Genomic DNA, 25,618 nt, shown 5'->3' on the forward strand with positions numbered 1-25,618 from the left:
CCGGGCAAACCTCTTCCAGCCCTTAAGTAAGCATGGGCTGCCAATCCCGGATTGCCAGGTGGGCATTGCCCATAGGTCCACGCATATGCAGGCAGCTGATAATCATTGCGTGATCATAGCATAGGTCAGGCCTTAGCCATCTCAGGAGTTGATTATACATCTCCATCAGGTGTGACACCACGCAGCTCGCTACAGTTTTGTTTTTGTGTCTGCCTTTGTGATTATATTAACACCATGTACATTTTATAAATAAATCTCATTCTGTGTTCAGCAGATCCCGGGTGAGGTTTTTACATGATGCATTTGTCCAAATGTGGCTTTTGCAGCATACCAAGACATTAAATTGCGGGAGCTGGGCCATCACTCCATATCAATAAGAATAAGAAAGCTCCTACTGGGGCAATCAGACACACCGCTGCACCATGCACAAAAACACTTCCAGGAAAGTTGCCACACAAATACTGTAAATTTCAAGATTTCTGTTTTTATTTCTAAATCTATGATATTTTAACTATGAAAAGTTATAAGGAAAAATATTTGGTATACATTTTAATTAAGAAAAATTGGACAATTTTTTGTTTTATTTTGTTTTTTTGAGATAGGGTTTCTCTGTGTAACAGCCCTAGCTGCTCTGGAACTTGCTCTGTAGACCAGACTGGCCTTGAACTCAGAGAGATCCGCCTACCTCTGCCTCCTTACTGCTGGGATTAAAGGTGTGCGCCACCACTACCTGGTGAGAAAAACCAGACAAATTTTTAACTTGAAAAATAGACCCAGTTGAAGTCCTGTTGCAGGCACTGACTTCATTATGCAACCTGGTTGAGCCCGTTCCCTTCTTTGGACTTCAGTTAACATGAAAAGTAGAGAGGTTCCTACCCATGGTCCATCCTGAGGAGCCTGTGTTTCTGAGATCCTGGGGAGTAACAATTGAATGGCATCAACCTCGGGGTCCACAGTAGGTGCCCTCTTTTCTCATTTGAATTGCGCAGAAGCAATAATGTCTCTTTTGGCATATGCTCCAGGTATGGCAAGCCCGGCTGTAACGCAGAGACCTGTGACTACTTCCTTAGCTACCGGATGATAGGGGCTGATGTGGAGTTTGAGCTGAGCGCAGACACGGATGGCTGGGTAGCAGTTGGATTCTCTTCAGACAAAAAGATGGTAAGGCATACATCATGACAGAAGCTGCCTTTTTTCTTTGCTGTTCTTCTTTAGATTTTGGAAGCAAATGTATTAATCAGAGAAGTAGATGCATTGTGCTGTTCACAACTCTCTAACTGCAAGTTTGAAAAACTCAGAGGTTAGAAAGATGGCTCAGTAGGTAAAACCACATACTGCTCTTGCAGAGAGAGGACCGGGGTTCGGCTTCCAGCACCTCTATCAAGCAGTTCACGCCCCCAGCCTCTGTGGGCACCTGCACGCAGTGCACATTCTGTATATGACATATCAACTCATGTGGGCACACACATGTAAATGTACACGTAAATAAAAATAAGTAACTTTTTTTTTAATTCAAACAAACTTTAGTGGAAAGATTGGTTGTTAGGATACAGGGTGTCTTGTGCTCCACGTAGTGATCAGCTCTGTCCACACTATGCTGCAAACTACATATCCCTTGCCCATTGTTTTATGTCTCTTGCTCACACGAGTGGCTGTCTGGGGCTCAGCTTGTTTTCTGTGGGCTCAGCTGGGCTTGGCTGTCGTCCAGGAACTGGGTTTGACTTCCTGTGTGTGCTTCAGTCAGTCTGGAAGGGGCAGCCACCAAGGCTCTCATCGTAGCAGAGGCGGCGGTGAAGAACCATTGTAAGAGAGTCAAGTGTTCTTCATTTATACACACACACTCAACACAGAACACTTCTGCGACCAGATATTTCTCACTCCTCTACCCCATTACACACACACACACACTCACGCACACACACTCACGCACATACACACGTACATGCATGCACCAGGCAAGTCTCCAATGGACACAAGGTCGCATCCTCTACCTCGGTCCGTTCTAACACAATCTATGTGGAGAGTGTCAGATGTAACAAAGTAAGGGTTTAGTTCAAGACTGCTCCCTTGTTGATGGCAATTTCAAGTTCCAGGTTGTAATCTAACAAACTGACTATACACGGCAGAGTCCCTGTGACTTCCTTTTGAGTTTCATTCATTCGCCAGAACTTGGGCGAAAACTCTCCTTGATTTTCTCATTGTGCTCACCAGGTCTACATTACGTCAACTCATTTTCCAAAGGCTTTAAAGGCAGAGGATATAGCTCAGCTTGCTTAGCATGCGCATGGCCCTGCATTCCATCACCCAACGCAGCCACCCACTGAGCAAATAAGCAAAACCAAACAGATAAACAGACAGGTAGATGCTCATCAGCAACAACCCCAAGGTTTATTCTGGCTCTGACTTCAGAGGTTTCCATCCGTGGTTGCTTGGCCCCATTGCTTGGGCCCGGGACTAAGATAGTTGGTTGTGATAGAAAGTCTGTGGGGGTGAGGAAATCTAACCTTGAATGGGGGAGGGACCAGAGTCCCAATGTCTGCTTCCAAGAGCACGCCACCTACCACCTAACTTACTTCCGTTAGGCCCCATCCCTCGTGTTTCCCACTCCCTTCCATAGTGCCATAGGCTGGGAGCAACCTTTAACACAGAGACCTTTGGGACACAGTTAAGATCCAAATTCCAGCACCAGTTTATAGTGTGGATGCTAAAACAAAGTAAATGAACAGCCAGATGCAAGAGATATGTAGAGAAGGCATGGGGGAGCGAGGGAGGAGCTACCATGCCTACTGAGGGTGTCTCATCCTCCAAGCTACTCTCTGTGTGTCTTTATATGTCTGTGCAGTGTGTGTGTGTGTGTGTGTGTGTGTGTGTGCGCGCACACACACGGATGCATGTGTGTCTGTCCATCTCTGTCTCTGTTTCTCTTTGTCTCTCCATCTCTTGTCTCTCTTTGTCTCTGTATGTAGTTGTACATGTACGTGTGGATGTGGACATGCGTGTGTGTTCACTTGAGTGTGGTGGTCAAAGACAGTCTCGGGTGTTTGCTCAGACGACTACCACCTTTTATCAGAGCTGGTCTCTCCCTGGCCTGGAGCTTCAGCAAGTAGACGAGGCCGTCTGGCCAGTGAGCTCAAGGATTCGCCTATCTCTGTGTCCCTCTCATCACTGCTGGGATTACAGATATGATCAACCACACTTGCCTTTTTACATGGGGTAGGGGAATCCAAACACAGGACTGCAAGGCCAGCATTTTACCAACTGTGTCAAGTCCCCAGCACTTCTTTGGGAGTTTTAAGAAGATTTTTTTGAAAATTGTGAGTGAGTTTGTGTGTGTGTGTATAAGAGAGAGAGAGACTGAGACAGAGAGAGAGACAGAGATAGACAGAGAGAGAGAGTTGTCCAGTGTAGCTGTTGGAAACCAAACCCAGGCCCCCTCAACAGCAGCAAGTTCTCTTAGCCTCTGAGCCACCTCTCCAGCATCCTCTTTGGAGGTTTTATAAAGGCCTCGTTATGTAGGCATGTGGCACATCACATACACACACACACACACACACACACTCATACACTCACACACACACACACGCACGCACACACACACACACACACACACACACACACACAATGGTAATAGACTAACCCCCTGAAACTAAGTCATTGGCACCAGCACCCCTGACATACGAGCTGCCCGCACTGTACATGATGGAACTATTTTTCCTGAAGTCCCTAACTGTCGCCACCTCAGGACGTGGAGTGACTGCACCCTCTCGCTGTCATGGCTTCACTGGGTTTTCTCTCCCTAGGGTGTGAAGCAAAGGAGCAGCCCCTAAAATCAGCCTGTGCCTCTTCTGGTGGCCAGGGCGTGGGGCTGTGCTGAGGGCCTTGCAGGCCAACCCCAAGCTCTGGCCTGAGAATCAACCCAATAAAGGAGAAAAGAGGAAAAGGAAGAAGAAAAAGAACATGAGTTCAAGGCCATAGTGAGACTGCATAGTGAGCCCCTCTCTGAAGACAAGGAAGGGAGGAAGGTTGATTTAGGGCTCAGGTAACAGAGGCAGACTAGGGAGCCTTTCAAATGTCACGATAGTTCTTATAAAGAAGCCCCTCCTTTCCTCTCTCCTCTCTCCACTGAAGCATAAATTAAATTTAAAAACAAAAACTCAGTGATGTATAATAAGAGCAATGTGTATTCCCTCTTTAATAACCTTGAATTTTTATAGAATGGTTTTCAAATTAGTTTTTTTTTAACGGCAACTTTGGGTTCCTGTCTAAATGGCATGCCTCACAGGCTCCGCTCCAGACAGTGCCTCCCCTGCCATCCATAGCCTCCTACAGTCAGCCAGACTTTAATATTTGTAACTTGTTCTAAAGGAAAAAAAATAGTTAAACCTCCAACTAAGCTACAGAGATAGTTCCCCAAAATCTTTTCCCTTACCCCATCTCGGTCTCCATTTCTCGTCCCAGATGCATCAACTGTTAGCTTTTTTGTCATAGCAGTGTGTGCCAGAAATGCATGGCTTCTGACCATTTTCTGGTGAATAATTCAGTGGCATCAATCACAATCGCTGCTGCCAAGTCACCACCGTTTCCTGGTTCCAGAGCATTTTCTCAAGCAGCATTTTGTTGTCCATGTGTTCTTCTTTCCCAGTGCTGCTTCCGCTGCTGGTTAACTCCTTTATGATTCATATTTTCTGGAAACTTCAAGGGTATATAACAGATACCTTTTAACCCTAAATATTTAAGAGGTTTTTCTTCAAATCAAGGACCCTGTCTTTCCTTACATGGTTTACTCATTAAAGTCAGAGAGTTGGCGATCCATAGGCTAGTCCTGCCAGATACATTGTTTCCAAATGTCATTGGTCCGTAAGATCCTGCCTAGGAACATCATTGCATTTAGTGATCAAGTGACATCAGCCTTCTTCACTTTGTAATAGCTTCTGGTGCTTTTAAATTATTGAATGGATTAGTTAAATACTTTGGGAAGTTTTCCATAACTGAACTTTTGTTTGGTTGTTTTGCTAGGATGAGCTTCAGGGTGGATCTGCCTGGTGGGACTCCTCAGGATACTTTGTGTGTGGTCTCCTGCAGGCCTGCATCCCCCAGCTGTTGCAGCGGGAAGGCCCAGATGTCAGCCATAGATGCTGGCTTTGCTCACTGATTTAGGACTTTAAAAAAAAAAAAAGGATTTTTAAAAACCTCACGTATTTATTTGTTTGTGAGGGAGGTATGCATGCCATGGTGTGCTTGTGGAGGTCAGAGGACAGCTGGCAGATCTCTCCTTCTACCAGAGATCGAACTCTGGCCATTCTGCTTGGTGGCAAGCACCTTGCCTCTACTGGCTGAGCCACCTCACTGTCCTGGTTTAAGGGTTTTTAATGGTTTTTCTAAATAAGTTGTATGATACTTCTAATTACAGAGGATATAGGATGTATACTTCTCAGTGAAACGTTTGCAGAAGGCAGACATTTAACTTTTTTCTTCTCGACCTTTCTCTCTGCTAGGGCGGTGATGATGTCATGGCCTGCGTCCATGATGACAATGGCAGAGTCCGCATCCAGCACTTCTACAATGTGGGACAGTGGGCGAAGGAGGTCCAGAGAAATCCTGCCAGAGACGAGGAAGGGGTTTTCGAGAACAATCGTGTCACCTGCAGGTTTAAGCGTCCCGTGAATGTTCCCAGAGACGAAACGATCGTGGATCTACACTTGAGTTGGTATTACCTGTTCGCTTGGGGTCCGGCCATTCAGGGTAAGCCTCCCTTTTAGCCTCTGCCTTGAACGCCAGTTACCGCCGTGCGCATGCGTGCTGTTAACTGTTAGCGGAGTCACACGGCAGGGGCAGGATCATCACAGCACTCGGTCGGATTTAGGAGGAAAAGGGAATAGGAGTCCTTCCTTCAGAAGGTTCTAGAGACCTGACAGTGCGGGGGGGGGGGGGGGGGGGGGGGGGGGGGGGGGGGGGCGCCTGACACAGTGCACACACGCACAGCTAGAGTGTGTGACACCACGTAGGGTGAGGGTGTGCTTCACGAAGCAACCATACCTCTGCCGTGGAGCGCAGACGTCTGCATTCGCTCCTCACCCCTTCCTGCAGAGGTCTAGGTAGCATCACCCTCGTGCTTACAAAGAACGAGAAACTTGCTCATGGTAGACAACTAATTTATGGTAGCAACAAACTCAATTCTGGGTCTTTCAGATCATAAAGTCAGTGAAGTCTTTTACCCATCATCGTTTTTAATAAATACTGAAGAGGCAAGGGTCTCTAGAGCTTAACAGTAAGCATTCATCCTTATTTTATATGTATTCCCATGGTCACAAATCAATCAAAATACCCTATATTTTAGCCCACTAATCCTCAAATATTAAGATACATAATGATCCCCCAGCTATATTGGTAAATGAAGTCATCGGCCATTAGAAGTGGGGGTCAAGATTCCATATTGATGATGCTGGGCTGTGGATGATGTCACTTCCTGTGGCAAAGTTCTCCCGTAGTTTCCTACCGCAGATCCAAGGGCAATTACAAGAGACCTAGAGGCTGCGTAAGTCAGGTGATTTTGTGAGCCTTCTCCGCAGTCACGGGGCCCAGTGGCCTCACCAAGAGTGGAGGTATGTTTGGTTTGCCGTCCTGTGGAGAGAACTCATTCTCTCACTCTGGCTGCTAAGAATTTTACCTTTCCTCCTTGCTTTTTTCTTTTTCTTTGAGCCAGGTGTCTATTATGATGCTCAGGCTAGAGCAAGCCTCCCACTTCCGCCTCCTGAGTGGCTAGGGTTACTGATGGGTACCACCGTACCCAGCTCAACATCTGTTTTTATTTTTTATTTTTTAAAATAATTTATTTGAATTTATTTCATGTGCATTGGTGTGAAGGTATCAGATCCCCTAAAACTGGAGTTTCAGACAGCTGTGAGCTGCCATGTGGGTGCTGGGAATTGAACCCCGGTGCTCTGGAAGAACAGTCAGTGCTCTCAACCCCCGAGCCATCTCTCCAGCCCTCAACATCTGTTTTTACTGTGTCTTCGACAGCTTTGTGTTGCTTTAGCTGAGCTGCCCCCTCCCCCAGATTTCTTTCCATTGATTCAAAGTACACAATCCCCTCTTCTCCTCTTCTCTTCTCACCCGTTGCCTGCTGGGAAAAGAGTCAGGTGCCTCCAGATTGGTGGCACCTTTCCGTTTGCCGGTTTCCCAGAGTAACCCCACTGGATCTGCAATGATACCTTCAAGTTCCTTTAGTATCCTGGGAAATAAATGATAATCTAGCTTGGAGAGATGAATTCATTTCAAACGACAAGATTGGAATCTGAAAGTGTGTGGTTTTAGTATTGCTTCTCCCCCTTGGTAGCTAAGTAACCTGTTAGCTAAAATCTGAACTTCATTTCCTTATACCTAAAGTGGGGGCAATAATAATACCCATTTTCTAAGGTTATAGCTAGTGGGTGAAAATAATTATGTGAAATTGCTTTCGCAGATTGAAAAATACTGTAGAGTAGTCCCGCTTCATCTGTTGGAGATGGTTACTGGGACTTACATGTCTACTTGAAACTCCACATTTACCCCTATGCATAACGTATAAATTAGAATTCAGTATGTGGTTTACAGTGATGCTAACAATAATAACAGATAATAATAATATACTAATAAAGCAGTCATAACAGTATGAAGTCATATTAAAGTCATATAAAATGCAATATTTTTCAAAATATCTTGCTATCCCATACTACCTTTTTGAGCTGCAGCTGACTATCATTGAAAGCAGAGAGAGGCCCCTTGGATAATGGGGACTTTCACATGTTCAGAAGGTTGTCTTTTTGGAGTCTAACATCTGCAATGTGGAGGGTTTCATATTCATCTGGCTTTGCCTGATAAGCTCCTCCAGGTTCCTCTTCTCGTTGTTTTCAGGCAAACTGAGCCCTCCCACCCCATGTGCTGGCCTGGGTACTGCTGGTTTCTCAGGAGTTCCTCTAGCATCTGTTCAGTCCTAGTCTTGTCTCTTAGCATAAACTTTGGGCTAAGGCCTGAAGGACTAGAGATTCTATTTCCCCCAAGAAAACCATGAACTGGAGGTGCGTGGCATAGCCCAAGAGGCCAGGCAAGGGCCAGCGAGTAAGGTGTGGTGAGCACGGACCCCCGTGCAGAAGGGGATCTCCCTGCCAGCTGGGAGACTTTGTGTAGCAAGCAGAAACTGCAGCTGATGCTCCCTGTGCTGGGTCTGGTGGAGCTTCCTGAAAGACGGTAAAGCCCCCCCCCCCCCCACTCAGTGCAAACCCGCCCTGTTGATATAGCCTCTAAGGAAAGATCACAAGTTCAAGGCTTGTTTGGGTTACTGGGTGAGTGAGTTCAAGGCCAGCCTGGCAAGTTTTGTGAGATCCTATCTCAAAGTAAAAGTGAAAGAAAGTTGGCAAGCTGGGTATTGTGTGACAAGAACAAATGCTCCAAAAAACCCTAATTGAGCTCTAGTCCTAGGGCAGTCTTTGCATTGACCTATCATGCCTGTTTCCCTAACCCAGCTTTAATATTTTTTTCCAGGAAGTCAGTCATGCCTAATCAACTTTACCTCATTAAACATTTAAATTTTTTTTTTTTTTTAAGAAAAGAAAACTTGCTGGGCATCGTGGCGCTTGCTTTTTAATCCCAGTACTCAGGAGTCAGTAGCAGGTGGATCTCTGTGAGTTTGAGGACAGCCAGGGCTGCACAGAGAAACCCTGAGTTGAAGAAAAAAAAAAATGAAAAGGAAATTCTTGATTTAAGCTGTTCTCTTGCCTTAGCCTTGCTGGAAGTGGCAACTACAGATGTGTTTCAAATGTGTACCATAGCACTTAACGTGGAAGAAATGGCTTATTACCATTTCTTTTTATCATTTTATTTCTTCAGTGCTGAGGATTAAACCTGAGGTCCTCAGATGCGAGGCGAACTCTCTGCTGCTGATCTTGTCATTGGTCCTTAAGCATTTTACACAGGACTTCCTTTGTTGTTCTGGTGGCCACGTTGAGAAAAGTTCCATCTCATTGTTACCTTAGCCATTCTCTTTTCCAAACTGTTCTCCTCCACGCTTCTAGAAAAATCACTGACATCAGCATGGCCATTTCTTTTGGCTAGGGAAGTCTCTCCTCCTCGCCTCTCCTCTCCCCTGCCCTGCCCTCCCCTTCTTTCCTTTTCTCCCCATACCTGTGATACATTAGTGTGAGTGTACAGATGTGTGATTAGAGCTCAGAGTAAGATATCAAGTTTGTTTTCCTTTATTACTCTTTGCCTTTTTTTTTTTTTTTTTAAATTGAGACAGGGTCTCTTCACATAGTCCTAGCTGTCCTGGAACTCACTATGATCCACTTACCTCTTGAATGCTGGGATTAAAGTACCCCACTCACCTTATTTCTTGATATAGAGTCTCTCACTGAACTGGAACCAGCCTTTCGATTATGCTGGGCTGCTGACCACTCTCCCTGTCTTTGATGGCCCAGTGCTCAGGTTATGCACACACGCAACTATGCCTGGCTTTTTACATGGGTGTTGAAGACTCAAATTTAGGGCCTCATGTCCTCCTGCTTGTAGGAGGACTCTTACCTTCTGAGCCGTCTCCCGAGCCAAAGACTGGCTAGCTCTTAATAGTGCACAATGAAAGAGGGCTCTTCCATTTGTACGGGAGACATTGGTCTGGACTAGAGTTCCTGATTCATATCAACGAGATTTGGGGCTGTGGAGGTAACTCAGTGATAGAGCATTTGCTTAGCATGAACCCTGGGTTCACTGCTCCGCCAAAGATTTGAGGAGGCAGAATTAGTTAAATTTGCTGCTTGTATTAAAAATAGATTCTTTTTTTCCCCCCTGAGGCTGGAGAGGTTACTCAGTGGTTAAGATCACACCCTGTTCTTATAGAGGTCACAAGTTCAGTTCCTAGTACTCATTCTCAGGTGACTTAACTGTATAACTACCTGTAACTACATCTCTAGGAGATCCAGCATCCTGTTTTAGCCCTTGCACATGCGCACAATTAAAATTAGAATTAATCTTTTAAAAAATTTAAAGATTTTACACTATCCACTATTGAGGAGTTTAAATTTGTTAGAGGCAAATAGAAATCCATATAGTTTGTGAAAATATAAATATTAAAACTGGTGGCCACAGAACAGAGAGAGAGATTTGGGAGGAGATGTCTGCAGATTTATAAGAACCATCTTTGGGAGTAAGGATAATTGATTTCTGTGTTCTCTGTGGTCTGAGCAATTGCAGAGAACGCTACTGATGACTTTAATGCATGATTCCACATCTAAAGCATGGTGTATGTATTCAGCAGTGACAGCCCGTCTATAGTGTTTCTGTCTTTAACTCTGTGCTGCGTTTAATTGGCCCTCACTCTGCTTCTGTGTTAAAGGCTCTATCACCAGGCACGACATAGACTCCCCACCGACTTCAGAGCGCGTTGTCAGTATTTACAAATACGAGGACATTTTCATGCCGTCGGCTGCCTACCAGACCTTCTCCTCTCCGTTTTGTTTGCTTCTCATTGTCGCCCTGACCTTCTACTTGCTGATGGGGACCCCTTAGCCACAGCTGCAAGGCCGACAAGACTAGGTGGAGCGGCAAGCCTTCAGTATATATTTCTCAATATCGCCTGTATTATTCTAGCTTCTGTTACTTAAAAACAAGTCATGATTTCAACATTTTTTTGGGGAAAAAAAAAGAACAAGCTTTTCTCCTAGTCAAACAGGATTGTCAAGGCAACCCTGCTTTCGGGAAGTATTTAAACCGTTTGCGAACACTTCAAATATGTTTTCTATTTGAGCTTTACGGTGTCTGTGCATTTTGGTAAAACTGAGTCGTCATACTGATTGGGATTTAAACCCAGACAAAGGCTGCCTTTTGTTGGCCTACACGTTTCACAGCCTTGGCTAGCGCGGTCAGCTGAAACAACGGGGAGATAAAGATCTAGCTGTGGAAAAGAGTGTCTCCCAACAGTCTTTATTTCGAGCGGTCCTGCACGAGAGGGTTACTTGGCATGTTGCCGTGGAGAACTTCACAGGATGTCACAAGTGCATCAGCAGCCTCTCGAGAACATTTCCGCGAAGGCTAAGTGCTTTTAGATAGTCACACAGTGGACCGGGCGTACGGGGGAGATTATAGTGATAAGCCGTGGTTTGTATTTATCTAAAGTATCTTCCCAATTCGCAAGTAGTTATGAGAAAACAGTTTTATATTGCTGTTAGGAAAGATGAAAAAAAGAACTGTGAATATTCCTGAAGATGTAAAATTCCCTTAATGATAAAAACAGGAGAATTCTTCGCAATTAGAATTTGCTTCCTTCTGCTACCGTGTTCAACCAACTAAGGTGTTCCTGGGTGGCTCTAGCCAACGGTGGTGGTCAAGTCGGCGTCCATTAACTACAATTAATATGCATTAGGACAGACAAGTCATCCTAAGGAAAACACACATCATCATGCTTAAAGACTGTAGACACCAGGAGCAAAAATGGGGGGAGGGACCCTGAAGTAAATTCACCAAGAGTATACATTAAAAATGTTCAATTCTACGTTTTCTTTTTTGAAAAGAGCCAGATACTCTCTAAATACCTATGTTGGCAGCCTACCTAGAGGAGAGTAACTGTGGGCACTTACACGGTGGGGCCATTGCCACCGTGGCTTTCCAGAATTCTCTGATTTGTTCCCATTGCTTCCAGGCTGGCTCCAACTCTATAGCTGAGTGACACCGGACTATGGTTTCTAAGTCCCAAGTTCATGTCAGAGGTGAACGACTGCCTGTGGGGAGAATGTTCAGATTCTTCTGAGCTGGCGCCAAAATAAAGTATGTATTACTACTTCGCGACACTGCCCACACCCAGTTTCAAACTCAAGGTTCAAGTTGGTGGCTTCACCTGACGACAACTGCCTCTTCACCAAGCCCTCTCTCTGATCCTGGTCAAGCTTGGCACAAGCATGGCCAGTAAATCAGTTTCTCAGGGTTAGTAGTTGGCTTAGGAGTGAGGGTTGGGAGTATATAGAGACGCCCGTGTTGTAAATAAGAAGCCTAATATTTTTATATCCTCTATGTGTATAGTAATTGATGTATAAATCGCGGAGCTAATAGAGACTTTAGTTAGTAGTGGGAGCGAGTGGTGCTTCCCTTCCATTTCCACTTCAAATCAAGTAACTGTTTTTATAGTGTTTCCATTTTAGTGACCAGCTTTGTGAATTTTTGCTTGGGACTTTCAGAGTTATCCTTGCCCTTACAGTGACGTGCAGTGACTCTACTAAACTCCAGGGTTTCTGCCTCTTCAGGGTCACTGCCTGTCCCAGCGAGTCTGAGCGGCCTTGAGTTTCTCCAACCTGCCCTCTCTCACCTGTTCTGTCCCCATCTTCCCCATCCCCTCTCCCCCATGATGGGCTCATCTGTAAGGCCCTAACTCTCATCTCTTCCTCCAGTCTTGGGGACTGTGTGGTTTTAGGAGTGACTCAGCTCTCCTCTAGCATGCTGGGCTTTTCATTAGGAGTCATTTCTCTCCTCATCCTTGTAACTGATGCTACTTCTTGGTAGATATTCAAAAAACTGGTGGACTGAATTACAAAGCTGTCTCGATACTGCGAGTTTACTTGGGCCAGAGGAATCTCTTTTATGGACTGTAGCTGGCTAGCCAATGTTTTTATATGTCCTGTTCATGATCAAACCGTGTCTTCTAAAACATAAATGACAATATCCCCAGTGGCAGTGTGGTTTTGCCTTTCAGTGGACACCAGTTGGCACTTTGAACAATAATTGCTGTCATGAAATAAGGATTTACGACAAGGGATGTGTCACAAACAGCTGACTGTCATCTCAGAGATCTGTCCACTGATAGACATGTCGAAGTGAAAGCCCTGTAGACTTCGAATTCATCCGTTCTTACCTAATCTAAGGGAACTCCTGCTCTTTATTCGTTCTCTCTATCAGTCATCCTTCTTGAGCCCCCTGACTCCTGGCTGCTGCTCTCTCAAGCATGCACCCCCCAGGTCTGACATATGGTTTCATTTTCTACACAGTGTTTGTCCTGAGGGAGAAGCGATCAATGCTTCTTGGTGAGATGCCCAAGTGAAACAAGAGCGGCAGACAGATGTATGTAGTGTTGTTGTAAGTGCTCCATGTGGATGAACTCTTTCAATCCTACCAACCAGAGGAAGCGTCTGTTGTCAATCCAGCTTTGCAGAAGGAAGAGTTGAGGTCGGTCTTCTGGCGAGCTTACCAGTGCTGGCCAGACTTTAGAGACGCTAGCTCAATGCACTTGTCGTGCAAGAGGCCGCAGGGACGAGGGAGCTGATATGACTTCCTATGCCTCATGCAAAGTCTTTAAAACTTCCATTAAGTAGAACCTGCTGTTCATACTCAAATCAGCTGGGCACCTTCGCCTGCTCCCTAGTATTTTACAGTGAAAATGAGCACTTCTTACAGCTGTGTTTGCGGAACTCAACACAGTGGTTTTGTATCACTTTATTTTCTGCTTAAAACCTTTGGATTATTTTTGCCAGTCATTTTAGTACTTTTTCTTTCTTTCCTTCCTCCCCCTTCCTTCCCTTTTCTTCTCTTTCTTCCTTTCTTTTTCTTTTCTTTTTTTGGTCAGTACTGATGATCATACCCAAGGCCTTGTAGATATTCGCGGGGTGTTCCACCACCCAGCTACATCCCCAGCTCATTTTTAGTACTATTAATGTTTTCATACTAATGTGTCAATTGGACACAATTGGAAGAATGCATTTGTCTTAGCTAACTTTTAAACATGACTTTCTTAAACCATCGTCTGTCTTACAACATGGGCCTCCATGTGCTTTTATTGACCCACTGTAGTTAAACATGCACTCAAAGTCCTGAAGCTGCATTCTGTTACTGTTGGTTGCTTTTGTCCTTAAAGAAATCAGAAAGTTTGACAACTGATGGATGGATTTCCATCCCAGTATATTAATACGATTATTGCAATCGAAGTTTACTGTATTTATTCAGGTTTTTGTCTTAAGTGACATTAGCGCTGAAGTTGGATGCCATTCTTGGCTCTATCCTAGGATTTCTTAAATTTTCTTTGTAAAGGGGTCCCAGATGCTCTACTCTGCCACAAACAGTTCATAAGTGAACAAATTAATTATCAAATAAATAAATTAATTAATTAATAAATTTATTAATGCTGCACATTAATAAAGCAATTGAAATTTGAACTTCATATACTTTGCAGATGACAAAATGTTAAATTGAGTTTTAAAAAAGCTTTCAGAAAAGGAAAAACCTATTCTTAGTTTGCAGGCTGAAGAACAACAGGAAGTGGGCTGGGCTGGGCTGGGCTGGTAGACTCTAGCTTTCCCACAGTGACTTAGCCATGGCATTCTGTCTATCTAGTCGTCATAAATCCTATCACCAGTAACATATTATTAGCTAGTTGTAAAAGTATCAGAGTTAGTGAAAGCGTCGTTTAAACACGGTTTATAATTGGTTTGCTGTTATGAATGAATAGCATAGTGGCATCCTTATGCATTCGTGTTCTCATATGTTTCCTGGAGTTGGCACAAATGAGGTGACAGTAAAGAACCATTCTGGGTAAGTTCCAGCTCTGCTTTCCCTGCGGTCTGGCAGTTGTTAACATGTTTCACTCTTGAGCTGCTCTTTCCGTAAACATTGCTATGCTTTAGAGTAATTTCTCTCTGTGTAGAGATTTTTCAAAATTAGCACAAGGGCATGAGAGTCTTTTATACATGTGACACGTCTGTCTCAGCACCCTAGGCCGTGTGCTGAGGTGACATCCTTACTCTCTAAACAGAGCCGCACATTTAGTGAACAGGTTGATTATTTTCAACTTGTTTATATGTATATACACTTTGTACATATGTGACAGGTGGGGTGTGTTTATACAAAAACATACAAGTATGCACGCGCAAATGCGTGCGCGCGCGCGCGCACACACACACAGGATTAGTTCTTTTTCTGATCTCTTGTATACTTTCAAACCCACAGATAAAACATCATTTGTGTTACTGACATACTTACGTTGCATTTTTAGCAATTTAGTTTGTAGGAAGGATTCCTGAATCACTTACTAAGTCTTGCCTCTTCCTTTTCACCATTATATGGATTGTAAAGAATGTATATGCATCGTTGTTTAATATAACTTTTCTATATTATTAAGAAGCCAAGACTCACATTAGTTAAGTAGCTGGCATGTTTCATGGCAACCTAAACATGTTTTAACTTGCACTAGTTTTCTTATTCTCTGTTCAGTGAGCAATTTGTCTACTTTCAAGTTGGATTTCCTTGGGTTTTTAATTTAGCAGATGACTTGCATATAATTTCCTTTTCATGAAAATAGCAGTTAAAGAAATATGAGCCTCAATATGCCTGGCAATGGAAAAATGTATGTAAATCTCCTAGCCTTGGGGGTGTGTGTCCCATTTAAGAATACACCAACTGGTCGGTAGTATTTTTAGTTTTCTTCCAAATCTTTGCTATTAGGTGAGTAACCACCCAGGCTGATTCTTCTGGAATGTAATCGTCTCTAAGGTTGCTGAATGCTCAGTGGGTGTGGCATTCACCCAGGTCACTAGAGTCTTTCCTGCTTTCTTGCCTAGAATGCCCTGACCCCCTTCACCCCGGAAGAGTGAACGCAGCTTCTCCACATGCCTTATTCCCACTGGCGCATTGACATGCCAGAACAATCTGGCTCCAGAAGTACTAATACAGTTTTTCTGAGACTGTCTACAAAATACTATTTTGTTAAAACTATGCCTTTAAATAGACACGGATGGGTTATATTTGTTTTATAAAAAGTTGTGTATCTAATGTTCAATTGTGATTGATTTCGAGATTATATATAAATGTATATTTATAAGCCTGTCCTATGTGGATTTTTACTCTAAGATGTGTGCCACATTACTAATAAAGATATGAGTTTCTATTTATGTAAAGTAATTGTAGCAACACTCCTAACCGCTACTGAGATGATTATTCTGTTCACTGGCCACCGCATATACTTTTATCTCTAGAGGATTAAGTTATACTCAGACTATATTAACCAGGATTAAACTTTAAAGGCATAAACTCTCAACATAATTTGAATTCTTCCTGTTGATGTAATTAAAACTAGTTTATAATTCCTTATTGCTTTGCTCTGTTGCACGTTTCTGTTATTTTTTTCCTTTGTGTGATATTTAATTGTAAAATGTTTCTCCCTTCCCCCTGAATCCTTATAGACCTTGGGAAAGGTGGCAATCTGTCTTGTTGGACAAGCAGGAAAGCCCTATTGCTTCAGTTACCCGAAAGTCCTTATAGAGAAGCAATATACAAAACTCACTCTGCAGAAGCTTCATTCTGGTACCTTATCAAGCAGGAAATGGTGATGTAGATTCCCATTTCAAGTATATTAACTACTTCCTTGCATGTATCTGGGTTTAGGAATTTCACTTAAAGTCCTTAATGGTGACTAAACCATAGTACCCCTTAATAAGTAGAGGGTCTGATGATATAGCTCAGTAGGAAAGTGAACTTGCTGCCAAGCCTGATGACCTCGATCTGATCCCCAGAGGTCACATGGTAGAAGGAGAGAACCAACCTCCATAAGTTGTCCTCTGACCTCCATGCACTTGTGTGTGTGCGCACACACACTAAGTAACTAAACGTAGTTTTAAAAGACTAGGTAGAGTATAGCTGTAGAGTCTACTGGTCTTGAGAAAGAAGAGAAATCGCAGTGGCTGAGCTGCTGATTCTACTGGGACTGGTTTGAGAAGATACAGTGGCTTCAAGTAAGGGGAAGCTCTCACGCAGTTGAAACCTAGAGCCAGGGTCCTCCCTGAGTGTGAGGGCCACCAGGAATGGAAGCAAGGATACTGAGGTTGAGTTAAGATATAAACTGTGCAGGGACTGTGTTCATTCCCTTGGTATTTCTTTTTTTTTAATTATTTATTTATTACATATACAACATTCTGTCTATGTGTATGCCTGCAGTCCAGAAGAGGGCACCAGACCCCACTACAGGTGGTTGTGAGCCACCTTGTGGTTGCTGGGAACTGAACTCAGGATCTTTGGAAGAGCAGGCAATGCTCTTAACCTCTGAGCCATCTCTCCAGCCCTCCCTTGCTATTTCTATGCTGAAGTTATAATTTCCACTGTGATAGCTGTTGGGGATTCAGCGTACAGGTGTGTGTGTGTGTGTGTGTGTGTGTGTGTGTGTGTATGACTAGGTGGCGCTGAGGAAGCCTTTATTGATGGGATTAGTGTCAAAATGGGATTAGGGACAAGAGAACCCTTGCTAGAACTTGATCGTGCAGGTTCCTTGGCCTCAAATCACCTACTTCTACAACTATTTGAGCCGTCTAGTCTAGTGTAATTTGGGATAGCAGCCCGAAATGACTAAGACTAAGAGATGGACCAAAACAGGCAGGGGAGACAGAGGCATCTCCAAGAAAGGGGAGGGCAAGGCAAGGAGAAAGATGAGCAGGATGTGTAATGACTCCACCTGCATTTGACAAGGCTATTATGTCTGCAACAGATTTCCACAAAGTCAGTCACTTAAAACAACACAAATGTATTGTCTCACTATTCTGGTGGCCAGAGATCTCAGTGGAATCAAGATGTTGGCAGGGCATTTTTCTTCCAGAGGCTGCACAGAAGAAGACTTAGATTTTGTTTCTATCTAGACTTATAAACTAGAGTTGTTGATAGGTTCCCGCATTCCCAGTCTGAGCTCTGACTTCATTGTATGTGGTATACCGTCTCCTTTTGTGTGGTTTAATCTCCCTTTCTTCCTTTGGCAGACATACCTGTGATTATATTTAGCCCCTCTCTACCATATCCTAGAAATGTTAGAGACATAATGCTGACCTTGGAGATTGCTGTAGTCATAAAGGTGAGTGTCTGGGACAGCAAGAGAGGACTCTTGGCAAGGAAGCATTTTGAGAGCTACTTTCAGGGTCTCACCATGCCCTGGGCCAAAAACAGTAACTGCAACAAATATCACGATGAGAAAATACCTTGATTCATGTAACTGGAAGGCCAAGCGCAGCCTGGTCTCAGGGTTCTCCACTGCATCCGGGGTGCCCAGGCAGCTGGTCTTCTCTGAGTCATGAGATGCCACCAAAGAGAATCTAAGAAGTATGGCATTTTGGAGGAGCTACCTTAGAGCTGATGCCCATGAGCTTGAGATTTGAGTGGACTTGGGTCCCTTTCTCAAATTTAGTTCTTAGGTCCTATCAACCCGCAACACAGCACTCATTTCAAAAGGAATAAGACACAGTTTTTTCCTAAGCAAAATGTGAGTGCCTATGGCCTAGGAACATGTATTCAGGTTGCCCCAAGAGACATATCCTAGCATGGAAGTGGTTACAAGAGATTTTATTAGTTAAAGGACAAAGAAAGTCATAAGTTAAGGCATTAACCAAAAACATTTAGTAGGGCTATAGGCAGGTAAGTTATATCAAAGAAGGGAAAATTCTGCCATGTATTTAATTATTCTCTGATGGCATTCTTAGCTTTTGGATGGGTTGAAAGCTAGTAGGCTGCCAAAAACACATTTTAAAAGTTTATTATTATTATTATTATTATTATTATTATTATTATTATTAATTTATTTATTTTTTCAAGACAGGCTTTCTCTAGCGTTGGCACCTGTCCTGGAACTAGCTCTTATAGCCCAGGCTGGCCCCGAACTCATAGAGATCTGCCTGCTTCCGTCTCCAAATTGCTGGGATTAAAGGTGTGCTCCACCACCTTCTGGCTAAAGGTTTTATCTGATGGTCAAAAGGATGTGGCAATAAAAATAACTCATGATAATTTGGCTCTAAAGCTGCAGTTCTAACACTCTGTTACCACAAGGTCTTAGAGTGTTCTCATCGAGTGTTCAGCCTTGCACATCTTCAACACAGGTGTGGCCTTCTCTTGCTATGTCCCCCACAACTTTAGAATTCTATATCTCAGTTGTTTAACTTTGCCTGCAAACAAAGGAATGCTCTAGGGATGCGATTCCCAACCTGTAGGCTGCAACCCCTTGGGGTGTGTGTGTGTGTGTGTGTGTGTGTGTCACATATCAGATGTCCCACATATCAAATATTTACATCACGAGTTACAACAGTAGTAAAATTACAGTTATGAAGTAGCAATGAAATAATTTTATGGTTGGGGGTTCCCGCAACATGAGGAACTGTATTAAAGGTTGCAGCATTAGGAAGGTTGAGGACCATTGCACTAAGGTTTCAGTATCATGCAGTAAGCACATACAGGCTCCTGGGAAAGGATGCCACTCATTTCTTCTCCTGCTTGGTACACGTGAGCTCCTATTCAGGATTATGAATATTGTTTGCCGTGTCAGGTCCTAGCCTGATTTATAGAGTGAGTTCCAGGTCAGGTTCCAAAGCTACACAGAGAAACCCAGTCTCGAAAAAGACCAAAACCAACCAACCAACCAAACAAACAATAACAACAACAACCAAAAGAACTATGATGTCCATTATCCCTTGCCAGAGAGAACACTTCAGTGGGGAGCAAATAGTGGCAGTTAAACACTGATACACACTCTGAGGCGTTTAAATTGCTCCCAAAGGCTCCTACTCTGTGTTAGAAAGTTAATCGTGGGTGCACATTATGGTTCTCTAAGGGGCTTCACATAGAAGCCAAAGGATCCCCTGTTCAGATCAGTTAGCATAGAACGTAAGAGCTACACAATAAGGGTTCATAATGTGAACCCCAACTCACCCACTTCGCAGCTGTATGAGGCCAGGTACTTAATTTCTCTGTGATCGTTCTGCAATATTCTCTGTGCTTTATTTGTAAAACAAGACTAGTAACGTCTCTGGAGGGATGTTCTCAGGATAAAATGATAGGAGCCAACCTCCTTGATTAGAGACTGTCACAGGGCAACAGCTGCTTAAAATCCTGTCATGTACACGAGAGAGCACTTTAAAGTGTTAAGAGCATGTATTACTCTTCCAGAAGACCGGAGTTTTAGTCCCAGTAGCCAAGTCAAGTTGCTCACAACCACCTGTAACTCTAGCAGTGGGGATCTAGCGCTTCTGGCTTCTTTGGCCACCCACACACATTGCATACACACGATTAAAAATAAGTATTTATTAAATAAATCAATAAAACTAAGTCTGCATCAGTGTTTTAGAAATACTTTCAAAGCATAGAGCACAGGCTTGTGTTTTCCATCTCTGAAAGCGTCTCTTTTGGGATCCTGCCTCCGGAAAAGTTGAAATCAATCAGAGAAGGGGGTTTGTAGTGTTGTGTCCCCGTACTTTTCGTTTTCTGGGACCGTCACAAAACTTGTTACCTGGTCCCCGAGGGACCACTGGGCCCGAGGGCGGAGGCGTTTGCGCTCAGCTTCTTGGGAGTTGTAGTTTCCCTGGGTTCTAGGGCATGTTCTGCCCGCAGTATGAGTACTACAAACCCCACAAGCCCTCGCGGCACCGTCCGCCTCCGCCCGCGGTCCTCCGCCAGCTCGCAGCCCCGCCCCACGGTCCTGGCAGAGGCGCGATGGCCGACAGTGGCTGCGCTCCCGAAGCGCCCAGCCCGCGGGGCTCTCCCCGGCCGGAGCCTCGGGTCCCGCGCGCGGCCGGGCCGGGCGAGATGCCGCGTACGGCGGCGCTGGCGCTGCGCTTCGATAAGCCCATCAAACAGGCTTTCTACAACACGGGCGCGGTGCTGTTCGTGTGCCTGTGCTGCGGGGCCGCGGTGCTCGTGTACTTCATCCTCGAGGCCTTCTTGCGGCCGCTGCTCTGGGCCGTGCTTTGCGGCACCTTCCTGCACCCGTTCAAGAGCTCGCTCACGCGTCTGGGCCGCCTGTGGCTGCGCCGCCTGCACCGCGCGCACACGCCCATCGTGCTGGCCGCGCTGCTGCTGCCGCTCTGCTTCGCCGACTACGGCGTCGAGGCCCTGGGCGAGCAGGCGCTGCGCCGCCGTCGCCTGCTGCTGCTGCTGGGCGCGGGGGGCCCGCTGCTCTACGGTCTCTACTGCCTGGGCAGCTACCTGGGCGTCCAGGTGCTGCTGGCGCACGCGGGCGCGCTCATCTGCCGTGGCCTCGACTACTTCAGCAGCCTGTGGGTGAGTGCGTGCGTTTTGGGGTGGCGGGACCCGGGACGCCCGCGTCCAGGCGGCCGAAGGTCCTCCACCCGTGCTCCAGTGAGCGCGGATGACCGCCCTCCTTCCCACGCCCGGGGATCTTGGCGCGCTTCCTTCTAGAGAAGCGGGTGTGATTTGAAACCGGACCACTTGTAGGGAAAAGGTCCCTTGGCTGAGAAGTGCTGACCCACTTTGCGCATCTGGCAGGCACATCTGGGTGTCGAATCCAACTTGCCTCTGTACAGTTAAGAGGAGCTGACTTTTTTACTAGGCTAGGGGTTAATTAGAACTTGGGTAACTCGGATTTCTTAAGCTCTCAAACTAAAGCTTTCGTTTCATGCCGGCAGTGTCCCACAGTTTAGTTCTTTATATATAGTTCGTGCGTAACTCTCGGAGCTTTCCGGTAACTTTTTGTTATGTGTGGGCCTTTGCACATCCCCCGCCAGTCCAGATTAGCAGTGGACTCGTAAAGAGAGGCAGGTTATGGTTGAACTGTCAATTTAGAAACTTCAGAATTGAAAGGAATTTCAAAGATATTCTTAGAGACACCTTTCCTGACTCAGATACTCGCAGGTTAGTTTGTCCGCATATTTATTGGGCAAAGTTAAAATGAAGTGGCTGTTTAATGTTTAAGAATGTTAATCGATAAAGTCCCACAGGGGCTAAGAATGTATCGTAGGGATAGAGAAGATCCTAGCTTGCATGAAGCCCAGCGCATACACACCTCATACTATTTCACTTTTATTCACTTTATTTGTTAATGAAATAAAGTGAATATGCCCTGACATGATTGAGTTACAAAATAGTCGCCTTTATTTGCTAAGCAGGTTTCAATTTGCCAAAGGATGTTGGTAGAATGTTCACTGATCACAGGATGATCGGTTCACCTCTTCATCCAGTGTAAAGTTGATTGAACACAGGGTTGGGTACCCTGTCTTTGGAGTGCATATAATTGTATATGAGCACGTTATTATTACTATTATTAGTGCTGGGGGTTGGACCCAGCTACTGATTGTGCTACTGATTGTACATTCAGCCTCATAAATTAGCATTTTCCTCTTGGACCAGGCATACACAGAAGTAAGTGGACATTCTCACGGTTACAGGCCACAGGACCACACAGAGTGACTGCCTTACAGATAGATGATGGCCGGTGGACAAATCTATGGTGCACCTCTTAAAAGTTGTGCTGGGGACCAAACTCAAGTGTTAGCGGGCTCTAGGCAAGACTCAAGTACTGAGCTATGCCTCCAACCCTGTGGTTCACTCTTCAGTTAAATTCAGGGCTTGGAGAGATGGTTCAGAGGTTGACGACTCATTGCTCTTCCACATGACCTGAATTCCTTCCCAGCATCCATGTTGGGTCATTGACAGCCTTCTGTAACTCTTACCTCCAAAGATTCCAGCGTCCTCTTCTGATTTCTAGATGCACCTGCGTATACATGACTGACTCTTATGTACACGTACATAAAAAAAATCTTTAAAAAGCCGGGTGTGATGGCAATCGCCTTTAATCCCAACACTCTGGAGTCAGAGGAAGGTGGATCTCTGTGAGTTCAAGGCCAGCCTGGTCTACACAGTGAGTTCCAGGAAAGGCACCAAAACATAGAGAAACCCTGTCTCGATAAATGAAAACAAAATAAAAAGCAAACAAACAAAAGGCTTAAAAAAAAAGAGAAGCTAAAATTATTGCCCCTTCATTGTTAAACAAGTCAGTTACATAGATTAAATTCCTCATATAAAAGACCATTATGTACTTATAAGAAAAGTCCTCAAGAAATTCAGACTCGATTACAGATTCTGTAATAGTTCAGCAGTTGACAGGTGTCCTCCACTGAACTCTAGGACATGAGAAAGGAAAGGCTTGCTTTACATGAAGAGCATGTGTTTTCAACTGGAGTAGGAGGTGGAGTTCAGATGTAAACTGGTAGGAATGGGAGGAAGCCGGGCATTTCTGCACATCCCTCACACGGGGAGGAAGGACTTGAGGAAGTGAGCACTCGTGAAGCTGCGTGTTGAAGAGCCTTTTACTGAGGGGACTCTTCATGCTTGTGTATACGAGTGTTGAGTTCGGGGGTTGGAGGGCAGAAAACCCCATCAGTGTGCTTGTTTTTTGGTTGTTCTGAGAGTTGGACTCAAGCACAGCCCTTCAGCAAATGCTACTTAAGACTTCTAGCTTGGCTAGTCACAATGATGAGAGAAAGGCAGATGAGAAGGAGTTAAAAACACGACAAATCCATTATCAAAGGCAAGGGTGAGTGAGTTAGAAGCAAGTGGTGAGAGTACTCAGTGAGACGGGTGCTTCCAGGTTGATCCAGTGGAGAACAACAAGCATCAGTGAGTTTTGCAGAAGCTGTAGGAGAGGAGGAGGGAGTTAAGTGGGGCCTGTCAGCCTGTACCTGACAGCTCTGATTGAGGCTTAACAGTTGCCCGGGCCGGGGCCTACTCCAAGTTTCTATCTCATAGACCACAGTGTTTGGACTGCCTGATACAAAACAGCAGCCTTTATGCTTTTCCACAACTCGTGAGTGTGAGCCTGCATGAGGGAGGCAGAGAGAGAAGGTACCACCTAAGCAGACACTTTGGGTGACCGGAAAGTCATCCGTTCAGGTTCCAGCTTTTGTATGTGTACTGTGTGCTAGCCCTGAGCTAGCTTCTGACTCTGGGACCGTTGGGTTGTTGGAGCAGTCCTGCCCAGTAGGAGGGAGAGATTTCATAGCTGAAACACTAGAGAGCAGTTGTCTGCTCATGCTCATGCTCTCGACTCGATGCTGACAGGTGAAGACCTGCTGTCATCAGAACTCCCTGGCACCCTGCAGTAAGGGCGGAGGAAGCTTCTCCAGGCGCACGTGTTTGAACCTTTAACTTAGAAAGACCAGCTGACTTACATTTAAAGGAAAAGTCTAAAGAATATCAGAATTGGTCTAGTCACAGCTATTCCCCTGTTGTCCTTGTTTATCCTGCTGTCTGTCTATGCAGCGTTTTAGTCCTGGTTTTCTTTCTCTTGGTACCCCTGTTCGTTTTCCTCTGTCACCAGCTCACGGTTTCTCCCTCTCTGCCCCCTTTGGAGTAGTTAAGCTCTTTTCTTTACCCGGTTCCCTCTCAGCACTGCCCTGGCTACAAGTGGAAAACTCCTCCTTCCTGCCAGCAGCAGGTCTTTCCCAGCAGTCTCAAGTGTGTTAGTTAGAATATAGACTCACTTCGTAAGTCCTTCAGAAGGCTTAAGAAAGTTCATCTGACGCCCCATGCTCTGGTGTTGTGGGGTTCAGCAGGATAAATCCGAGAGCCTAGTAGCGTCCCCTGCTACACTTCTTTTCTCTATTGGGAATGTTTTGATCCCTCTTTCCCTTTGTTCAGACTTGTTGAGAGAGGGGAGGCCATTTCTAGTTTGCAGCAGTAGTAGTATTGATTTCTCCAAGGCCTGCCTCCCGTTTTTTATAAAGAAGTAGTCTTGGAAACAGCGAGGGCTGAAAGATTTGAGTTATGAACTTGGCGATAGCAGTAACTTGCTTTGTGACCTGTGACCAAGGCCTTATTCTGGGCCACTCAGCTCTCCCTAGTTGTGTGAAATGAAGGGTTGGCTTGCCTGATGCCTCAGTCTCCTTGAGGTCTTGTTCAGAGTCACAAGGGTCGCTAAGAATTGCACCCTGGCCAGCCTTGTAGGTCTACACCATTCCTCTTGTGAGGCTTGTTGCTGCTTACCTGGTGGCAGCTGAGAGGAAGGTCCTTCACAATTACAAGTTTGGCTCTGAGAGCTCCTGACTCTTATGACAAAGAGAACAGTTTTCAAAATAGAAGAAAATTTTAAAGGAGAAGGAAGTACTTGAAGCAGACCCTGCTCCATAGGGGAGTCTGCCTTCTGTCTGAGAGGGACTTAGGAAAGGGACCAGGAAGATGGCTCAGTGAGGAAGTGAGTGAGAATCTGAGTTTGGACCCTCAGAACACAAATGGCAGCCAGGTGTGGTGGTGCATGGGGAGGAGATGGACCCAGGTGGAGCCTGGTGGCTTGTTCTCCAGCCAGTCTAGGAGAAAAGGTGAGCTCCGGGTTCTGTGAAAGACCTGTCTCAGAAGAAGAAAAGGGGGAAGAAGAAGAGGACTTGGAGGAATGATCAAGGCAGGCATCCCTGAGCCAGCCTTTATTCTCACTCGGTCAGGTGGGCTTCCATGCACACATGCACTTTAACACACTGAGCACTTATGTTAATAACTTATGTGCTATTTAACGGAAAAGTGTGCCATGTGTGGTTAGTTGTGTCTTGGGAAAGGAAAGTGTGATTGCCTTTCTCAGAGAGCTAAATAAATGCGGCTAAATTTGATGCAGTTTTATATAATGTCTCGCACGCGGGTGCTAGAAGATGATTGGATTATGTGTTTTGGAAAGGACACAGAATATTTAAGAGGATAAATGTGCCCTCGGGTCAACTGTGGCCAGTGATTTATGCCTGGGAGAAAAATCCCACACAAGCAGGTTTGCACATAAAGCTAAGTGGAGCTGAAGTTGACTTCTGGGTGAGGGGATAAAGCCCTGGATAAAGCATGGTGGCTCTGTAATCCTAGTGCTTGGGAAGCCAAGATA

At 45.0% G+C, this 25,618-nt stretch overlaps 2 protein-coding genes across 4 annotated transcripts in view; both read left to right on the forward strand.

The window, feature by feature from the left end:
- The window catches only part of Frrs1l (ferric chelate reductase 1 like), a 29,115-nt gene extending 13,023 nt beyond the window's left edge, over positions 1-16,092 (forward strand). For both annotated transcript variants that reach the window (XM_050118818.1, XM_050118808.1), the window contains exons 3-5: positions 1,023-1,161; positions 5,496-5,742; positions 10,364-16,092. In XM_050118818.1, coding sequence (XP_049974775.1) covers positions 1,023-1,161; positions 5,496-5,742; positions 10,364-10,536 — 559 coding nt within the window. In that variant the 3' untranslated portion in view covers positions 10,537-16,092. The remainder of the gene's footprint in view (positions 1-1,022; positions 1,162-5,495; positions 5,743-10,363) is intronic.
- A 4,335-nt stretch (positions 16,093-20,427) lies between these two features.
- The window catches only part of Tmem245 (transmembrane protein 245), a 75,162-nt gene continuing 69,971 nt past the window's right edge, over positions 20,428-25,618 (forward strand). For both annotated transcript variants that reach the window (XM_050164913.1, XM_050164923.1), the window contains exon 1: positions 20,428-21,024. In XM_050164913.1, coding sequence (XP_050020870.1) covers positions 20,458-21,024 — 567 coding nt within the window. In that variant the 5' untranslated portion in view covers positions 20,428-20,457. The remainder of the gene's footprint in view (positions 21,025-25,618) is intronic.

The sequence above is a fragment of the Alexandromys fortis genome, unplaced genomic scaffold, assembly GCF_014885135.2.
Source record: "Alexandromys fortis isolate MF-2015 unplaced genomic scaffold, M_Fortis_MF-2015_v1.1 scaffold_18, whole genome shotgun sequence".
Classification (NCBI taxonomy): domain Eukaryota; kingdom Metazoa; phylum Chordata; class Mammalia; order Rodentia; family Cricetidae; genus Alexandromys; species Alexandromys fortis.